At 49.6% G+C, this 19,314-nt stretch overlaps 2 protein-coding genes across 10 annotated transcripts in view; both read right to left on the reverse strand.

Moving 5' to 3' along the window:
* Positions 1 to 400: 400 nt before the first annotated feature.
* LOC147131723 (uncharacterized) lies at positions 401 to 8,165 on the reverse strand. 4 transcript variants are annotated; one of them, XM_086013631.1, is made up of 11 exons: positions 7,780 to 8,165; positions 7,627 to 7,695; positions 5,952 to 5,976; positions 3,791 to 3,877; positions 3,580 to 3,728; positions 3,365 to 3,484; positions 3,248 to 3,281; positions 2,014 to 3,079; positions 1,823 to 1,940; positions 1,299 to 1,515; positions 401 to 1,226 (listed from the first exon to the last, which is right to left on the reverse strand). In XM_086013631.1, exons 1-11 carry the CDS (start codon positions 7,837 to 7,839, stop codon positions 964 to 966), a joined length of 2,208 nt encoding a protein of 735 aa, XP_085869757.1. In that variant the 5' UTR covers positions 7,840 to 8,165; the 3' UTR covers positions 401 to 963. The 4 variants fall into 4 exon arrangements, with proteins under 4 accessions (XP_085869757.1, XP_085869758.1, XP_085869759.1 ...); XM_086013632.1 differs by having other exon boundaries at positions 5,952 to 6,037; positions 7,780 to 8,164; XM_086013633.1 differs by lacking the exons at positions 5,952 to 5,976; positions 7,780 to 8,165.
* A 935-nt stretch (positions 8,166 to 9,100) lies between these two features.
* ripor2 (RHO family interacting cell polarization regulator 2) overlaps positions 9,101 to 19,314 on the reverse strand; it is a 33,266-nt gene continuing 23,052 nt past the window's right edge. For 4 of the 6 annotated variants that reach the window (XM_086013620.1, XM_086013621.1, XM_086013619.1 and 1 more), the window contains exons 6-23: positions 19,160 to 19,213; positions 17,975 to 18,124; positions 17,822 to 17,885; positions 17,652 to 17,695; positions 17,089 to 17,214; positions 16,718 to 16,866; positions 16,045 to 16,174; positions 14,613 to 15,051; positions 13,586 to 13,827; positions 13,081 to 13,277; positions 12,384 to 12,561; positions 12,101 to 12,239; positions 11,862 to 12,023; positions 11,452 to 11,613; positions 11,174 to 11,364; positions 11,014 to 11,097; positions 10,842 to 10,932; positions 9,101 to 10,374 (exon numbers count right to left, since the gene is read on the reverse strand). In XM_086013620.1, coding sequence (XP_085869746.1) covers positions 10,274 to 10,374; positions 10,842 to 10,932; positions 11,014 to 11,097; positions 11,174 to 11,364; positions 11,452 to 11,613; positions 11,862 to 12,023; positions 12,101 to 12,239; positions 12,384 to 12,561; positions 13,081 to 13,277; positions 13,586 to 13,827; positions 14,613 to 15,051; positions 16,045 to 16,174; positions 16,718 to 16,866; positions 17,089 to 17,214; positions 17,652 to 17,695; positions 17,822 to 17,885; positions 17,975 to 18,124; positions 19,160 to 19,213 — 2,703 coding nt within the window. In that variant the 3' untranslated portion in view covers positions 9,101 to 10,273. Of the gene's footprint in view, positions 10,375 to 10,841; positions 10,933 to 11,013; positions 11,098 to 11,173; positions 11,365 to 11,451; positions 11,614 to 11,861; positions 12,024 to 12,100; positions 12,240 to 12,383; positions 12,562 to 13,080; positions 13,278 to 13,585; positions 13,828 to 14,612; positions 15,052 to 15,779; positions 15,921 to 16,044; positions 16,175 to 16,717; positions 16,867 to 17,088; positions 17,215 to 17,651; positions 17,696 to 17,821; positions 17,886 to 17,974; positions 18,125 to 19,159; positions 19,214 to 19,314 lie in introns of all 6 variants that reach the window. The other 2 variants (XM_086013624.1, XM_086013622.1) reach the window with 2 other exon arrangements.

Consider the following 19,314-nt stretch of genomic DNA (forward strand, 5'->3'; position numbering starts at 1 on the left):
ACAGCTGCCCTAATTTGTGAATCAATTTTATTCTAAATATTTTGCTGGGCTGGACTAATTTCAGTGGTCTTATTTTTTTGTGAAGTGAAATAGTAATTGTCAAATATAAAATAATGGTAATGAGATGTGTGCATCTATATGTAATAAAGTGCTGCATGAAGTTTACTTATTTTTTACTTATTCATTGTCATGCAGCATTAAACGTGCCCAACCCACATATGCTTATAAGACACAAAAATAAATAATAGGCAGGTATTCGCAAATATATCAAACAAAGAGTTCCCAAACGTTGCATCCAAGCAGGTAACAGAAACTGAGCCAAATAAAATGGCTCGAGCTTAAACAGACACTTGAGAACCTATGTTTGCATTGATTAGCAATCAAAAGTGACAGCACAAGGCACAGTGGACAAATGTTTTATTATTTACTCATCTCCTGAACAATAATCAACAATGAAAGGATGCACGGTGTACGAGTGGAAAGCACATCTGCCTCAAATTGCAGAGTTTCTGGAATCAAGAGTTCTCCCCCTGTTGAGGTGGACTTCCTCCCACACTCCAAAAACGTACAGTTTTAAGTTCAAAGACAAATTAAAGCGAAATTAGATCATTCCCCACAGCACCCCTGGTGCTCTTCCGTGGCACCCTGCTTGGGACCCACTGCATAAAAGACCTCAGACGTGAATACGCGGGTATGAATGCTTGTTCCTGTCTTCCTCCCTTCCTGTGTTCCTGTCTTGTTCCTTCCTATCTTGGTCCTGCGACTGGCTGGTGACCAGTCCAAGGTGTGCCCCACTTTTGCCAAAAGTCAGCCGACTTCTAGCTTCGTCGTTCTAGCTCTCCCGCAACCGTAATGACAATATCCAGTAAAGAAATTGGATGGATAAACAGTCAACAAAAGGTAACATTTGATTTCAAAACGTCCACTTACAACTGAGGCTATGGGACACTAATGAATGTATGACTAATTCCTGGACATGAATTCCAGGATAGTGGATGTGAATTTTTCTAGACTTTTGGAGTACTGAGGGTTCCGGTGTATGCCGACTGGCCTCTCCAAGTCAAAGGTTGGCGAGCGAGAATCCAAAAAACCCTGGGAGAATGGTTGCGGGTTGCGCTGCTGAAACTGCTGCTGCCGCCGCTGGCCTCCTCCTTGGAAGCGTTCGGGACACTGTGCTCGCTCATCGGGATGACGTGTCGCGTACATCTGTTGCTGACCAAAACCCGCTGAAGGACAGGAGAAAAGGTGCCGCTAGATTGCGCAGGCGTAGATGATGTTGCGAGAAGTACGCCCCGTACCTTCGTAGCGGTTTCTGTTCAAGTCGCTGGGCTCTCTGCGTCCTTGCTGCTGGCCGTCACCTGTGTCGTTCCAGTCTCTTCCTCCTCCTCCTCCTCCTCCTCCTCCGTTGCCTTGCCCACTGTAACCGTACTCGGCTCTTCTGAAGTTGGACCCTTCCCGGAATCTTCCCTCGTACGAGTGTTGTGAGGACATCTGCGGGAGCGTGGGTCTGTTTTGCTGTTCCAAAACAGAAAGGTTCCTCAAACAACGGCCTTTCACACAGAACCCAGCCAATTAGCACTGCAGGAGGACGACACTGCGTTCAAACTTCACCCCAAAGTGTTTTCCCCATTCCCTTTGACTGTGTGGTGCTACCTCGAAACATTTGCAAATAAACCCTCCATTCCTCGCATGTCCCTTTACCACATCGGCCATTTGGCAAAGGGCTAATGTGAATAATCAACCCAAAACCCGGCATAGGATGAAAAGAGATTGGTTGTTTGTTTGTTTGTTTGTTTGTTTGTTTGGAGTAACGATGGACTACCTGTGACTGTGAGAAGCGATCGGTATGCTGCATTGTTCTGCGGGTCTCTTGCTGGGACGTTCCACCGCCCGATTCCAGAGGACCTCTGACCTTGGCGTCTGGGGGTCCGGCGTCAAACCTGTCGACAAAAAATCCGGGAAAGTTAACTAAGGACAACAAAAACAAAACAATGTCTACACGAAATTGCTTACATCCTCTTGGCCACCGCCACTTCCTCGGGCGTGGCATCCGAGAAGCGGCTCTTTCTTTTGCGTCGACCGGATGCCTCGTCGCCCGCAGGACCGTTCAGGAAGCGGCGGAACGGTTCCGGGATGGCCGACATGCTCCTGGAATCTTCCCGAGGGCTCCTCAAGTTGGTGGGGCCAGCGGAAGAGGACTCTGCTTGTCGTATTCCGTGATTGTAATCTCTAAAATGCTCACTAGCTTTGTCTGAAGGTAAGCAAACATTCTTCGTGGGGGCTTCCTGCATGTTTGTTCCAAGCCTCACATCTCGATCCTTGTCAGAAGACCATCGCTGGTCATCTCCTTGTAAGTCAGGACTCTGGGACTGATAGTCCGGACGCTGAGGCTGGAAGACCGGTCGCGGGGTTTGGTAGTCCGGACGCTGGGGCTGGGAGTCCGGACGCTGGGGCTGGGAGTCCGGACGCTGGGCCTGGTAGTCCGGACGCTGGGCCTGGTAGTCCGGACGCTGGGCCTGGTAGTCCGGACGCTGGGCCTGGTAGTCCGGACGCGGGGCCTGGTAGTCCGGACGCGGGGCCTGGTAGTCCGGACGCGGGGCCTGGTAGTCCGGACGCGGGGCCTGGTAGTCCGAACGCTGGCAGTCCGGACGCGGGGGCTTGTAGTCCGGAGGCGAGGTCTGAAACTCGCGCCTTCCGTCCTCTGTCAAAAACTCATTTTTTGCTTCCTGCCTGTAGTTGGCGTAACCCTCTGCGGGTTGATCCCCACCCCGTTGTGTCTCCTTGTGGGGCTCGACCCTTCTCGTTTGTGTGACAGGATTCTCCAGACGATAATCCAGGTCCAAACTCTTTCCCCGACAAGGAGCCCTGTCCCAGTCTTCCGCCTTGTGCTGATCCCACGGGTTGGTTGTCTGCCTGCCTTCCGCCGCATTCATGGGGCGAGTCTCGGCCGGGACGAAAGGGGCGCCGCTCAGAAGATTTGGCATCAAACCAGCGCGGTCCGACTCTTGGAATTCCCGCCTCCATTGGCGCTGGCCTGAGGCGTTCTGCGGGTCTTCGTTCTGCCTCTGCCATGCGGGAACTACGCAGCCAAAGACTTTAACATTGAATCACCACAACTGCACAAACTGTATCGTGGTCACTCCATTGTCAATTTTGCCATTTAGATATTTGTGAAACAAGCTACACCTACTCAATAATGGAAGAGAGACAAACTACAGTTAGTAGAACAAAGCATGTATTTATTTACCTCTTGCCATGAAGTTTCCCACATTCTTCACTGGCTGTAACATAAACAGAAGCATTTGTTCTCCCTCTGTTTGACTCTTTGGATGTAAGGACCCAGTTCCGCGGCCACGCATCCTACCTTGGGACGTCCGCTTCCGTCCTGCCTGGCGATGATCTCCGCTCTGGTGCGAATGATCTTGCCTGTTTGCATCAACACCGAATGCTTATCCCAGGAAACCAGATCTGGACGCTTTGTCTCCTGCAATGATGCGCAGCTTTGAGTTACACTATTAGTGGATGAAAAAAATTTTTTTTTTTTTAAATCTTTATTCGTGGAAATCTGAACGGCATTACGATATATTTTTGCCTGTGTTTCCGTCCGATCACATGATGGACCATTTCCGGCGGGAACGCGGTTGTATCACAAAGTGTGCACGTGTATCGGGGCCCAATACTGGACTGGTCCACGTTGGCGCTGGGCACCTCTTCCAAGAAGCTTAAACCTGAAATGGGAGAACAGGCTTCTTAGGTCACATCAATTTAAGGGCTGAAAAGTGTTACTTACCGATGATCGGTTCGTCAAGCTTCAGGTAATCCACGTATCGTAAGATATCGTTAAACTTTGGCACGATTTGCTCGCGGACCATGTGACCTGACAACACCAAACAAAGACGTGTGACGACAGGGCAAAAGTAGAATCCATTTTGAGTTTTGCTTACAGTACGCAGCTTAAACTCGACCCTATCAGAGTAACGGAGTGTCGTTCAATTGTTTTCTTTTTTTCCCTCTAATCTGACAATACACATTGATGCTCAAAATGTGCACCTTCCGTTGTAGACCTAAAAGAAGGTACAATGTAAGCATGCATAGAGAGCAAATTTGGCGTCGTTGCATGTTAGGACACCCACTCAAGCGACGCCCAAAGGAAAAACACCGGCCAAAGGAAATCGGAAGAATTCTCACTGTCTGCTCAAAGGTCGAGCCCATCTTCAAGACCTCTCGAAGCAAAGTTGCCAACTGGTGTCAGCCAAGTGAAACCCTCCGCAGGCGTCCACCTGCTACTAAAAAAAAGAAATAATCCGATGGCGTTGCCAAAGAGGCCAAATCTGCCCCGGTTAACAATAAAAATAAACAAAAGAATGGTGACCGATTAATTAATGGAGAGATTTTGGATCCATCTTGCTTTATTAGTGTTAAACAAAAAAAAATGTGGCAACTCTGCAGGAGCCAGGCACCGCTTCCACAAAGTAATGACCTTTGTGCAGCATCTGCACCCCAAAAAAGAACCAAGCTACATGTACTCAAGAACCAAAAAGAACAAAGCTACAGGTCCTCAAGACAAGAACCAAGTTGAGGACCCGAGAATGAAGTAAGATTTATTCAAGAACCAAAAAGGACCCAGCTACGGGTACTTAAGACCAGAACACAGCGATGGGTATTCGTGAACCACTCTACGGGTTCTAAAGAAGCAAGCTACGGTCACCCAAGACAAGAACCGAGTTCGGGTATTTTAGAAACCAAGATGCAGCTACAAGATAACCAAAATGAACCAAGCTACAGTTCCGAGAACCAAATTACGGCTACTCAGAAACGTCGAGAAAAAAAAAAAAAAGAACCAGGCCAAAAGTATTCAGGAACCGGGGCGCCCATACTCAGGCTCCAAGCTACAGATACCCAAGAACTAATCTACACGTACTCCAAACAAGAACCACGCGAGGGTGACGGGTACGATTGACTCAGGTACTCAAGACAAGAATCATGCTTTTGGTACTGGAGAACCAATCTACCTGTACTCAAGAAGCAATCTGCAGGTACTCAAGACATACCACAGGTAATAAAGACCCGAACTACGTGTACCCAAGAAGCAAGTGCTCCAAGCCAAAGTACTGCTGGACAAGAAGGACAGTTGTCATGACACAAAGGTGTAGCAGTTCAGCTATTTTGCTCTCTCGCTGCCTCACCATCTTGATAAGGAAGCTTTAAGTTCCTTGAAAAAAATATTTCAGGAACTTTTGAAGTTCAGTTCTTGTGGAAAAAACAACAACAACAAAACAGTCGGACAACTTGGCAATACAAAGCTATGATCTCGTCGGAAACAAATGAAAACAAACGAGATGAGACTAAGTAAGAGCGTCCTGCGTTTCCCGTAACTGGCGAGTGGTGGATTTCGCCTCGGTTGAGTTGCGGCGCCATGGAGCGTGTCGGGACCCGATTGGCTGCGACACCGCCACGAGGAGCATACAGGAGAGAGCGTGGGAGAACTCTGCTGGAACCCAGGAGTGAAGTCTGATGATATGTATGAAAACACTGCCAGTGAGCTAACTCAGTGAGCCAACACAACGCTGCGATTCCAACAGAAAACAAACGATGCATCGAGGCAGACAAATGAGCCTCCTGCATTTCTTGCGACTGGCTGGTCTTGGATTTTGTTCCCGTTGAGTTGCAGCAAAGGACCCTGCTCTCCGCCACACCACCGCTAGGAAAATTCAGCAGAACTTTGCTGGGAGCCAGACGAGCCACGTATGAAACGATGGAAGAAATGCTTGAGGGCAAGTTTGAAGGCGATTCCAAAGACGTGACAAATGTCTGCCAAACCAAGCAACAGGACCTGCCCTGGCGCGCGCGCGCGCGTGCCTGCACTTAAGGGGCCGACACGACAGTTGAGCTAACATAGGAGTGGCCACGGCAGACCCCAAATGACTCGATGGACGACGGCGTCTACTTACCCGCGGCGACGGCGGCATCCTCTTTCTGCCAGGGATGAAAGGAGAGCAATAAAAATCAATCAGTGCCGAGCATAGCTGTGATGGCTCTACAATGGAAAAAGACATCTTTAACAGTTAGGTCATTCGAAATGTTCATTTTTCGGGCCGACTCAGTAGCTCTAAAATGTTCATACGCTTGCGGGAGAAGACCAAATCCGACTGGCGCTCGGCAATTTTGACTCTACCGACGTGGGAGGTGAGAGGACAAGGTGGGCCGTCGCCATCGCAGTTGGCTCAGCTTACCAAGTCCCGCAACCTTAGAAAAGTTGTTTTCGGGTGCAATAAAAGGACAAGGTATCGCTTGAGGCCTTCACGTCGGCAGTACTCAAAGGGTCCGATCTCAAAATGTATTCTCAAAGTGTCCAAGAGAAGACAAAACAAACAGCAAAGTGAAAGCGCTCGACAAAGACAGCGACGCTAAGCTGCGAGAGAGTACGGACTCAGAGGGTTAGGATCGTTCGGTGTTAAGTTCGAGACTAGCCATGGACCCAAAAAAGGAGGTTGGACCGTTTTCCAGAGAGATTGGAGAGGTAGCAAAACCTAGGGCTTGTCAATGGAGCTTTCTTCTGTAGGGCCGTGATTTGCTTGAGACTCAAGACTTGACGGATGTGCATCAAGACGACTTCAAGCTAGTCAGTGCTAGCGGCGCATAGTAGCGTCAAGTACACAAATGGCTGCATAAGAAAAAACAAGCTGTGGTGTGGTGTCCCACGTGTCCCACATGCCTAGACTTGGCAGGAAATGCAGAAAAGGAGCACTGCAATCTCTTTTGTGAACATGCTTATCAAGACCAAACGTTTTCTTCATTGCTGGTTGACGCAAGGGTGATAGCCAAGTGGTTTAGCAATGTCTACTGTCGCGAAAAGACGTCGAATGCCTTATCTCTTGCTCCCTGGTTATTCAACAATGTCCAAAAGGCTCTTTCTTGCTGTCTCCACTGTTACGGCTGCACCTGCAAAGCTCAAAACTTCATCCGCCGTGAGCGTCTGTGTTTGTGCCATTCATACAGAAGTGTGACTCAAGGGGGGGAGAAGGTGGAAAATGTCAGCTTTAATGCGATATGTGCAAGGGACATGCAAAGAAAGTCTTGACATGCTTTGCTTTTTGCTGTTTAACTGTAAAACAACGCTGCTACTGTCATAAATGTTCAAGTACAGTTCCCAGAAAATACCATGGGAGCCTGGGTGAAGACACGCAACACAATGTACGACATTTTGACAAGTATAAGAGCATCTGTGAAAAAACAAACTCTGTTAAAAAACAAACAAACTGACAGGTCTGAGTCTGTGCTCACTTCTCACAAGGATTTATCAATCAATCGATCCTTCATTCATATAGCACATTTACTCAAAGCCACACGGAGCTTTACAATACAGGAAACAAGACAACCACCTCCAGTCTCCGACCGAGCCCCGTTGCGGTATATAACACAATACAATTGGATTTGTATAGCGCATTTAACAACAGCTAGAGCTGCAACAAAGCACTTTACATAGCACACTATTCGAGAAGACGCTTTCAAATGAGTTCTCAACATTTCACCATTCTGAATGAGGTCATTTCTGAAAGGAAGTGAGGTTTTTGTGGTCCGGTCGGAGTAATGCACAACACTATTTCATTCTCAAATGTTATGTACCTTTAAGTGTCCCGGCGTCGTCACGTGTATCTTGTACAAATTGAGGCCCCTTATGGATACTTCACACACCTTGAAGAAGTAAAAAAAAATTCAAACAAAGTAAACAATCGTACGAAATGACAATGACGCTACACTCCATCCTGGCTCGCTTACAGAACACTCCATGAACTCCGTTGCCGAGTCATCTTCGTACGGAGTTGTCAAACCGTCCATTATTGCTTAATGTTGATTTCGATTTCGCTGAAAGTTAAATTTGACCAGGATCGCTTGCAATAGCACTTAAGGCTAAGCTAACTAGCGTGCAAACGAAACTAGCCCGCGGTTTGAAGTGGAAGCTATTTCAGTTTTAACGTTAATCATAAAATGAAAGATGTTTTGGCTACATTTCTGTCAAAGTAATATTTTCAGACCACAATGGTATCATTAGCCTTAACATTTCAACTGAATCGGAAACAACGTTAATGCTACTGAGCGTGCATGCTTACGACTCCAAACCATCCACCTCCGGGTCGGTATAATAGTACAGAGGAAATTGTCATCGACGCCCCCTATTGACTTGGCGCTATACTGCATGCCACTTTCATTTTATATATATACACACATATATGTAATAAAAGAGCTGTTGGTCCATCGTGTCGGTGCACACTAGCGCCACCCGGCGACCTATCATAATGGCTCCCTTGGCTTAACATGGAAATTGTTGCTTCAATTTCACGCCAAAAAAATGAAAGTGAATCACATGCCATACATAAAGTAGGGCAAACTGGCTATCATTACACAACACTACATTTAACTTTAAATTCCAAAACGAAACTAGAATGTAGCACGGGGCACAAATCGAAAAACGGCTCGTATATTTATTTTAGATTCACGTAAGTTTTCACCGACAGCGTTTCTCCTACTGACCAGGAGATGGCGATATGTACCGTATTGTATGCTGCATCTCCGTTAACTTCACTTGGAGAAAATGCTTAGTACCCCTCCGCTAAAGAAATAATAATAATAATAATAATAATAATAATAATAATAAATAACAACGCAATAATAATAATAATAGACAATTAAAATCAAACATTGAAAATTAGACATGATTTGAAATGTGGTTGCGCAGATTTCGCTTGAAAAATGAACTCATGAAACAGGCCTGGGCACAAAACGGGGGGGGGTTAAAGTCTACGGCGACACAGTGGTAGGATTGCATTTTCTTTTAAGCTGGTAATAAGCTCCAAAGACAATGCGAAAAAGCTGCCATTGCGGGCTAAAGATGAGACCAGACTATTCAAAGACACTTGCATTGAAGGACATCAGACATTGAGGTCTCCAGCAAAGGTTTGCGGCATTTACTAACCCAGATGTCAAAGTTGTTCACGTGAATTTCTGTTGTCCATCGTAAATGAGGATTCGATGCACAGCAGAGAAGATGAATGTACAATCCGATTGGCTAAAAGAACAAATTCTCCATTGCTTTCCCTCGTACAATTATGCAAAAATAAACTTTATTGCAACTTGTAATGAGCAGATCAAACAGCGCCACCTACAGTACAGTCGGACAGACGACAGAGAGATGACGCCATCTCCAGACGCGCCACTTTGCGTCAACACGTCGCGGACTTCATCGGTTCATAACACTTCCGCCCCCCCCCCCCCTCCCAAAAAAAAAGAAAAAAGTGAAGGGACAGAAAATACTGTCATGCTCATTTTTGCACATGTAAGAAAGAAATGTTACTTTGCAAAACAAAGCATAGGGGAACAAAATGAGCTTTGCAGTTCACACATTTCTAGATGAGACCATACAAAAGACATTTGTTAAAAATAGGAGCACTTGTTCCCAGGTAGCATTATGGCTTTTCAAGCAGGACCTTTTGTTTTAGTTGTGCTTTTCAAACGGGACTATCGCGGCCAAAATGTAAGTCGAGTTGAAAATACATTCTCATTTCAAAAACAACAAAAATTTGCTTTGGTTACAATAGATTTCTGCAGTCATAAAGTAAAACTACTATTTATTTGTTAAGGAATATAAATTTCCATCTCCACGGTTATCTAATATTTAAAAAAAAAATGAACTCCAATGAACTCAACACAAAGGCCTTATTCTTTAATGATACAGTATTTCTTGAAAAGTAAAACACCTGATTTTGCACAGAACAAACTTACAATCAATATACAACAAGTCCTCTGCGGTTGACACAGCAGGAGAAAATATTCATGTGAAGAATAAATAAATTTCACATTTCCATTCAGAATTGCACTTGGAAAGCTGCACGTGTTACGGGGACCAAATCGACTCACTTGCCACGCGCCGCCTTGCATTTACACAACTCCCCCCCCCCCCCCATGTTCGCCTCCTGACGCCTACGCAATAAACAACCTCCAAACGCACCCCAAGTCCGCACGGAACACTTTACCAACTTAAATATACAGACGGCGGCGTATTTACAAGTGCAAAAGTGTGATATACAAAAAAAAAACCCACCCCCAAACACTTGAGCATTCACAGTAACCAGTGAAGACGTGCCGTGTCCAGTGAACGTTTGCGCGCTACAGTTGAACCCGAAATATACCGGTGGCCGTGTGCGCACGTTGTGCAGAGATTCGTTTCACGAGATTTTTTTTGTTTCCCCTCCATCCGGCGTGGCGCGTTGGCGTCTTAAAAGGCGGTGGTGACGGCACCCGCCCGCCGCGCCCCCAAGCGAATCATTTCCCCCGGCACCGTGTCCAGTTGCTCGTAGGCCAGACGACCCTCCTCGCCTGCCACAAAAAACAAACAAACAAAAAACCGGTTAGCACCTTTCAGTGACAGCCATTTTACAGCATTTGGACACCTTTTTCTAGCGTTTTTGCACACGTGCAAGGCCCACAAGATATGGTGCTCAATGAACACCCAAGACTCGATTAAATTTGATTCTGCTGCTTTCTGTTCTTTTATAATAAGCAGTCTACAATACGGAGGAGCCCTTTCTCTCAGCGGACCCGCAAACTGTGCCGATCTCAAAAATGCCGTCCACTGGTGGCAGTTTGAAATTGACAAGCCAACGGAAAAGGCAAATGGTTTCAGAAGAAAACCCTGACAACGATGCACTCTAACATTTAACAGAAGAAAGAAAAAAGCCAATTTGTGTGGAAAAAGAAAATCCAAGCAAGCTTTGTTTCTCTTCAAAGGAGGACTTTGAAGTTCTTTTTCAGTTTTGACGTTTGGCGGCCCCCGTCGGACAGACCGAACGTGAGAAGCGTTTCAACGGCGACGTGGCGCAGCTCCTCGTCGGCCGAGTCGCACAGCGCCACCACGGCTCGGATGCTCTCCGCCGCCTGCCGGTCGCAAAAGGAGGCACAAGTTTAGGCCCGTGGCGGCTCAATGTGGGCGGCGGCAGAAATATTGGCTCCGCCCACCTGCAGGCAACTGAGCGCGGCGCACGCCGCTCTCTGGCTGTGGACGCCCGCCTCCGCCAGCGCCTCCGTGTAGCACTCCACCGCCTGGCCGCAAGCAAACATTTTCATGAGGGCGCGCCTCAAATGGCGGAAAACAGAATGAAAGGAAGCGGCGAGTGACCTTGTTCCTAAAATGGCCGCGCGGCGCGGCGGCGAGGTAGTCGGCGGCCGCCTTGCTGACGGCGGGCTCGTCGGCGGTGAGCAGCCAGGCCAGCGTCCTCAGCGTGGCGCCGTGAGGCCACAGGCCCCGCGCCGGCACCTCCTCCAGCGCCGCCGCCGCGTCCCCGCCGCGCAACCTCTCCGCAAACGACTCTGCAGGCAACGCGCGCACGCGGTCAGCTCGCGCCGGGTGTGTTGCCTCATCGGAGACAAAACGCGCACGTGCGGCCGGGGGCTCACCCTCGGCGGCCAAGTGCAGCAGGTGCGTCTCCATGTCGCGCACTTGACGCTGCGCCAGGTACGCGTGGAACTGAAAAACCGTCACCGCGTCCTGCCTCGGGCCGCTCTCCATCTCGGGGAGGTCGTTTGCGTCCGCCATCTCGCGCGCCACCAAAGGGATCACTGCAACGCGACGACGGGGGGGCGGGGGGAGAAAACAAAAGTTTAAGATGGAAAACCCCCCCCCCCCACATTTACTAGAAACTAAGAGGTTTTTTAAGTTGTCCGCGTCAAGTAGCTAAAAGCTGTCATCTGAGGATAGAAAAGTTGTTTATGTGAACAAAAGTTTTCTTTTTTAGTTTGAACACTGTCACTTCACGCGAAAGAATGTTGTAACTCTATGAAAATTAAAAACAAGAAGAAATTGCCACCTGCTCGGCAGCTCTGCGGGTACCGCTCGGCCAGCGTTTGCTGGTAGCGCCGCGTCATGTGACTGGCCACTCGCTCCAGCGCCACGTGGAAGAGCCCCGGAGAGCCGCAGCAGTCGGCCCACAGCGCCATCAGCCCGTCGCTCTCCGCCAGGCCCGGCGCCGCTGCAACGAGACGGGGGAGCGTCACCGGCGCGCCGCCAACGCGCTCCTCAAACGTGGCGGGGCGTGCGCGCGCGCACCCTGGGCGGGGGACGTGAGCGCCCCCGGGTGGTCCACGATCACCTCGGCCAGCCCCTCCAGCAGCGCCGTCTGAGACGCCAGCTTGAGGAGGACGCCGCGGCGCCGCCACGCGCTCACGCCGCCGCCGCCGCTCAACACCTGCGCCGGCAACGCAAAAAACGGATGGTCATTTTTGAATGGGCTGAAAAAAACAACAACAGCAAAAAAACAAACCAAGCCCTAGTTTGCCACCCTCCCCTTAGTCTGCAACCCTGAAATCAGTTCACGGTGGCGCGTGCGAACCTGGACGAGTCGGCGGCAGTATCGCAGGTGCACGGCGAGGGCGGCGTCCAGGCTGTCGTTGGCGGTGGTCAGCGGCAGGGGGCTGCCGGCCACGCTGTTGCCCACCCCCGTGTCCTCCGTCAGCGCCTCGCTCAGGTGGCCTCGCGCCGGCGCCTCCGCCTGCTGCTGCTGCTGCCCCCTGTTGGCACACGAGACAAACAAAAGAAAGACCACAAATTGACAGCTATTAGCACAACTTGCTTCAGTTCATTTGGCCAATTTCACTGTAGAATTTATTTAACGTCAAATCGATTGTATACATGATATAAAAATAGACATTATACAAATTATATTTTCATCTGTAGAATTTTCATGTTTTTTTCAACATATTTATTTTTTGGGGGGGGGGATATGTGGTTTCTTCAACAATTATTTGTTTGCTTAATTTTTATGAATGCAATTCATTCTTATTTGTATCCTTATTTTTGTACCATTTACTCAAGCAACATCGTTTCTATTTTTTAATTGACTGTATAGTTTGATCCATTCCTTCTGTGGGCTAATGTTGCTTATTTAATCAGCGGATAGTGAACTACCAGTCAGATACATTCCAAAATAAAAGCAAAAATGCAAGGGAAAACTGTATAGTTGCTTTGGTTGGATTGAAATGTAACTCTAACAATGTGACGTTTGCACATTGTGAGCAGTTCAAGCTCACCCAATTGTGTCAGCCTCGCTGTCGAATGGCGGCGACCTGCGTGGCCGCGGCGGCGTGGCAAGGACGACGACGGCGGCGGCGTCGCCGGTGTCGTCGTCGTCAAAATCGGACGTGTTGAGGAAGTCGAAGCTCTCCAGCGCGCTTTCCACCGTCAGGCTGAGGCTGGACGAGCGGCTCCCGTGGCCCGGCAGGCGGCACTGAGGACGGCACGGGAATTTAAAAAAAAAAAAAGGAAAAAGGTTGCATGTTTACAAGAAAATAAATCACAATTTTGCACATTTTTTTCATATTCCTCAATTCAAAACACAGCGCAAAAAAATACTAAAAATCACAAACGCCGTTTTTTTGTGTGCATTTCTGTCATCTTACAAAAAAGCCGTCACGACACAAGAGCACAAGAGCAATGCCATGTAATGGGCGGAGACATTTGGTGCGAGGGCGGCAATATTCAACAAATGAGGGTGTGTTTTGTTTTTGGGTTTTTTCCCCCAAGTGAGTCGGTCACCTTCAAGAGGTCCTCCAATCGCATGACTTCCTGCTCCAGGTCCTGCAGCTCTCGGCATCGGTGCGTCAGCGCCTCCAGCGTCAGCAGCAGCCCGTGGATGGCGTCCTCCAGGCCGGCCTCCGCCGACAGCCCGCCGCCGCCGCCGCCGCCCTCGTTGTCGTCGTCCGCCTCCGACGACGTCGTCGTCGTCGTCAGCCGCTTGACCAGCTGCCGCGTCAGGTTGCCGCCGCCGTCTTCGTCGTCTGTGGCAATTCATAGTCAATAACTAGTTCTGTCATTGCAAAATCATCTTGTGGACCTGTGGATCTGAAATTGGCAGTTGGAGATTTTTTTTTTTTTTTTTTTTTTACAAAATTTTCGGTGAAAAGTCATTTTACAAGAAAAAAGAAAAAATGTCAAACAAAAAAGTTGCCGTCAGCAAAGTTATTTTACAAAAAAACGTCACTTTACGAAAAGGATTTCTCCGTGGCAGAAAATGACGTTGAGAAGGAATGAAATCATTTCGCGAGAAAAAATAGTCAGCAATTCATAAGAAAAAAGCTCTTACTTTTGAAAAGAAAATGAAGGTGTAAGAGAAACAAAGTTGCCGTCAGGAAAAAGTCCTTTTACAAAAAAGTTGTCACGATGAAAAGAAAAACTTTTTGTTTCCAAGTAACAATTTGTGACAGATTTTTTTGGGGGTAGCAAATGAAATTGAGAAAGCAGAAATCATTTCATCCCAAAATAATTTACGAGAAAAAAAGACTGCAATTGATGAGAAAAAAAGTTTGTACTTTACAAGACAAACAAGCCGAAAGAGCCAAAGAAAAATACTGTCCCATAAAATGACACGATAAAAAATGTTTCTTTTACGAGGAAAAAAAAAACGTTAAAAAGAGTCATTTTATGAGGGAAAAAAAGCTGTAGTTATGCGCAAAAAGAGAGAAGATGTGCCATTTTATGCCCCCAAATAGTTCTTTCTTTGGAAAGAAAAACCGAATGATCGCCAGAAAAAGTTGAAATGAACTTCAAGTCAAAGTGTGCGGACCTTGTTCCAACTGGACGGGCGCCAGGTGCTCGGCGTGGTCCAGGAAGACGTCCTCGGGCGCCACGGTGGGCGCGCGCCCGTTGCGCTGGGACTCGGTGCGCTCCCACTCAGAGTCCTCCAGGCTGCCGCTCGTGCCGCTATCCGTCTCGCCGCCGCCGCCGCCATCTTCCCGGTCCCGGTCCCGATCCTCGTCCTCCTCGGCGATGGAGCCCTCGCGCAGGCCGCAGGGCGAGGCGGACGCGTCCGCGTCCGCGTCGGGCGGCGTGACGGTGATCTCCGGGTTGGACGGCGCCGGCGAGCGCGAGCTGGGCGCCGGCGAGCGCGAGCTGGGCGCCGGGCTCGGGCTCGGGCTCGGGCTGGACGCGTCCGAGAAGGCCGAGGACAGACGCTTGCATTCCGAGGCGCTGCCGTTTTCAAACACGTCGTCCGGGAGAGTCGACTGACGGGAAGGCAAAAAAATGAATCAAGAGATAAAGTCGCAAGTTGCCCACAAGACCGAAAAATAGTCGGCACTTTGCGAGAAGAAATGTCGTCTCAATGAGAGGAAATGTTTTTTCACTACACCGACTTGGGGAGGGGGGGGGAAAGAAAAAAAATCATCTTATATATTTGTTATTTATTCTTTGTAATTATTAGTAAAGCATTTATGCAAAAAATGCAAATTACTGAATTCTATTCAAATGAATGATGATTTGAAAAATGGAATTGTTTTAGTAAAAAGTTATTTTAAGAGCAAAAAATATTTCTGAAAAGAAAAAAATGCCCATGAAAATTTCAGTTTAATTTGCCTTAAATTAGGAAACATTTTAATGATACACAATATGTATCATTAAAATGTCAAAAATATATTGTAACCCATTCACTGCCATTGACCGTTATTGACGTCCGAGATTCTTTTTTACTGGACTAGCAGCGAATGAGTCATTTCAACAACTCAAAATGAAAAAAAAAGCCAAACATTTGAAGTCATCTTGACATGCATTAAGCATTTTTTGAAAGAGGAAGACAGTTGCGCAAAGCACAAGGATGAAATGAGGAAGTGGCAGCCATTTGCAAAGCGCATGCGGACACTCTCAACACGTGGAGTGGAGCAAGTCGCCGCCAAAAGTGAGCGAGATTTGCAGGGGGAGGGGCCACGCCACGCCGGGCCGGGCCGGGCCGACTCACGTAGACCTCCAGGCTGGACTTGGGCCTGGGCGCCGACAAGTCGCCGAAGGAGCGGGCGCGCCGGAAGGTCTCCAGCAGGGTGTCTCGGAGCACGCGCAGAAAGGACGGGCGTTGGCGCTCCGCGGGGGGCCGGCGCCACGTCTTTCGGGGCGGCGCGCATTCGTGCGTGCGTGCGTGCGTGCGTGCGTGCGTGCGTTTGAGGGCGGGCAGGGTTAGTTGCCGGGCAGGCGGGGCGACGACAACCTGGACGTGCGGCGCTACTCACGAAGAAGGCGGCGTCCTGGAAGGTGGGCGTCTCGGGCGTGCCCTGGCTGTAGACGGACACCCGCCGCTGCAGCGCCGCCGCCTTGCTCACGTTGCCCGACGACAGCGTCAGGTCCTCCACGTCGAAGGGGCTGCGCCGCGCGTGGCCGCGCCGAGACGTCACCGTGGCGGCCAAACGCCAGCGAGAGGACGAGCGTGTCGAGGGACAACGGGACACTTGATTAGGTACGGCAGAATTCACTCGAGTCTCTACACAGGCAACGTTGCAGCGATGACAACACCTTCCATGAAATCGGTTGACTTTTAATGAGAGTTCAACTTAACTTTAGAGAGTTAAGCAGGCCAAAAGAGGCATTTGCAAATATAGAAAGGCTGCAAAATAATCTCCAACATAGTTCGGAGTGAAATAGTGTGAATAAAAACATAGGGGAAAAACAAAAAAGGTTTTATGGTTAAAAATAAGTTAACGCTCCAAATGAGAGCCAAAAAAATGAGGTGAGGGCAAAATATTTGAATTCAAGTCATAGAAAACCGACCCAAAGATAAAAAGCGGCCTTTAAAAAAGCCCCAACGCAGGGAAAGTCCCCGTGGTGAGCTGAAGCAAAAGCGCTGTGGGTGGGTGGGCTGTTAGGTAGGTAGGTCGGTAGGTAGGTAGGCCGCCTGCCGCTACTTACTACCAGGTGACCTCCAGGTTGAGCTTGACGGTGGCCAGGTCGTTGACGTCCACGGCCACCACCTGCGGCATGGCGGTGAAGAGCTCCTTGGTCTCGCAGATGACGCTGCCCACCAGCAGGTGGGTGGCCAGCCCCTTCAGCTCCGTCACCTGCGCCCACGCACCAACAAAGCCATCACTGCGCCCGCCCGCCCTCTCGCCACCTCCGCAAAGCGGCGTCGGCCCATCGCAGGGTCGCCCGCCGATGGCCCCCCGAGACGGCATTTGGAATGGCGCGCCGCCGGCGCAAGATGGCGGCAAAACGCGAGCGGCTCGAGCGCCCGAGCGAGCCGAACCGCACAAAGTGGCGCGCCGGCCCATTTCGCCGCGCACCTTGATGTTTATGAGGTCGCCGACGAGCGGCACGAAGATCACGTCGTCGCCGTCCCAGCTCTGCCGCGAGTTGGCCTCGATCCGCCCCTTCAGCTTCCAGCGCTGACGGCCGTATCGCATGAAGATCTGCCGCGCGGGGCGCAAAGTCAAGTCAAGTGCGACGCGCGACGAGCGTGCGACCGGCACGTTTCCAGTGGAAAAGACAAAAAGAAAAAAAACAATCATTTTATTTCCCATTCAACTTTGTTTCGCAGTAAATCCTCTACTTTGTTCAGCAAAACATTGAATGACAAACTATATGAAACAACATTTACAAAATACTCAAATTGATTTTACATTTCCATTGTTTTGTAAAGGTTGCACACATATTTATGACTGAATTCCTAGATTTGAAAACAAATTCCTAGATGTGAATCGATTCTTATGTACTCTTGACGAGAATTCAATCGTGTCCGCCCACCCGAATTTACAACCTATACGACTGAACTTATTTCCAAGCATCTGTGGCACTCCCCTTTAACGGAAAGGAACCAAGGCAAAGGAAGAAATAAAGAGGGGCTCGCCTCATACTGGTCTCCCGGACAGAGGCGGGCGAAGCCGGCCAAGCCTGAGGGGGGGGGGGGGGGGAGAAAAAGCCATTTGACTTGGACGCCGGCGTTGGTTGGACACGGACGACGAGCGGGGAGCCCAATCGGGCGACGGCTTCAAAGGCCGACGGCTGCGCGGCGGTCACCTCTCATCTTGATGTGAAATTCCCCAAGCAGGTTCTCCAGATCGCCCTCAAAGGCGCTCATGTTCTGAAGACGGGAGGGGCGGCAAAAAGGAGGAGCGGCATCAGATGGCGCCGCCGTGCCTCGTGCCGCGCGTCTTTTTGTTTTCGGGGCACCTCCGTGTATTCTTTGTAGCGCCGGTTGACCTCGCCGACGCTCTCCTTGGTGGCCTTGGTGGAGGGCGAGCAGGTGAAGGCCCGCTTCATGCGGCCGGCTCCTTCCCGCAGGCGGCTCTGGATGCAGAAGGCCTCGTACAACTCGTCCACCTGCGCGCGCGCAAAGCACAAAGTCTTGACTTGCGGCTGTTTGGGGCCAACCCTTTGGAATGCGGGCCCCGGGGCCATTCCGTTTTCAGGGCTTCCCAATGACAAATGCGGAACAAGTAGCCGGGCAACGATGCCATCCGGAGGCGGCAAAGCGAGGCGTCAGCGCAGATTTCAGATGCGATTTAAGGTCCCGATGCAAACACATTGATGTGGGAATGTATATGCTGCGGGTTGTTGATCTCTTTTGATGGGCTTTTTCATGAGATTTTGCATTTTTGATATAAAATCAAGGTTTTAACCTTACATCATTTCATTTAAAAACACGATGACGTTTGCTCATTAAACTCCTTTCCTTTTTGGAAGCATTCTACAGTCCTGCGCTTTTTCTTCCTCTTTTGAAAGTCGATTTTGTTTCAAGACCTTCCTACCGAAATTCACATGCGAGTTGTCACGGTTCTATTTTTGAACAGAGAAGGTTTCATTGGCGGGCTTCACAAAGCCTTTCAGCGTTTGTTTTAACAGCGGCCGCCGCCTCGTGACCGCGCGCGCGCGCACGTCCGTCAAAGCGCCTCGCTTTGCCTCCGCGTCTCCGAGCACTCGACGTGGTCGTCGTCGCCGCGCCCCACGTGCGTGCTTTTATTGTCCGCCAGATGTCGCCGGGTTGAGGAGACGGCCGTCCGGTAACCATGGCAACACGGCACCAGCGCGCCGCCGTCATACGCGGTCGGACGCGGGACGAGAGAATTTGAAGATGACAAACGGGAGGGAGCGTCCTGGGAGCACAACGCAAAAAAAAGAGGACGAAAGACGACCGTTTCTTTTTTTCCGAAACCTTTCCTTTTCAGCCAATGTTGGGGGATTGCATTCCAAACGTTTGTCTCTTCTGTGTCGGCAAAGGGAAACCTTTGCATGAGCTATTTGGACAAGTAGCAAAGACAACGGGCGCAGCAGCCCAAAGATAGGAAAGTAGTAAGTGCCAGCGCACAAGTCGCAGGAAGCGCGCTTTTTTGGGGGGGTTTGTCCCCCGCTCGTTACCTTGCTGATGTGAAACTCCAGCCGTCTCATGTACCTCTCGATGGCTTTGATTTGCTGCGGGGACAAAAACAGCAAGTTGACGGCAGGCGTTGGCAAGCCGAGACAAGTCAGCATTGAGACGCTTCCGATCCTTCTGCAATTCCTTTTCTTGCGCT

The sequence above is a fragment of the Filicampus tigris genome, chromosome 18 (genome assembly GCF_054856515.1).
Source record: "Filicampus tigris isolate MCC_2025a chromosome 18, RoL_Ftig_1.0, whole genome shotgun sequence".
Classification (NCBI taxonomy): Eukaryota; Metazoa; Chordata; class Actinopteri; order Syngnathiformes; family Syngnathidae; genus Filicampus; species Filicampus tigris.

Excerpts from the sequence above, each read along its gene's own strand:
- LOC147131723 (XM_086013631.1), bottom strand. The coding sequence starts at position 7,839 with ATGGACGGTTTGACAACTCCGTACGAAGATGACTCGGCAACGGAGTTC. Across the intron at positions 7,696-7,779 it reads CGGAGTTCATGGAGTGTTCT|GTGTGTGAAGTATCCATAAG; the intron begins GTAAGCGAGCCA and ends TACTTCTTCAAG. Across the intron at positions 3,878-5,951 it reads GGATGCCGCCGTCGCCGCGG|GTCACATGGTCCGCGAGCAA; the intron begins GTAAGTAGACGC and ends TGGTGTTGTCAG.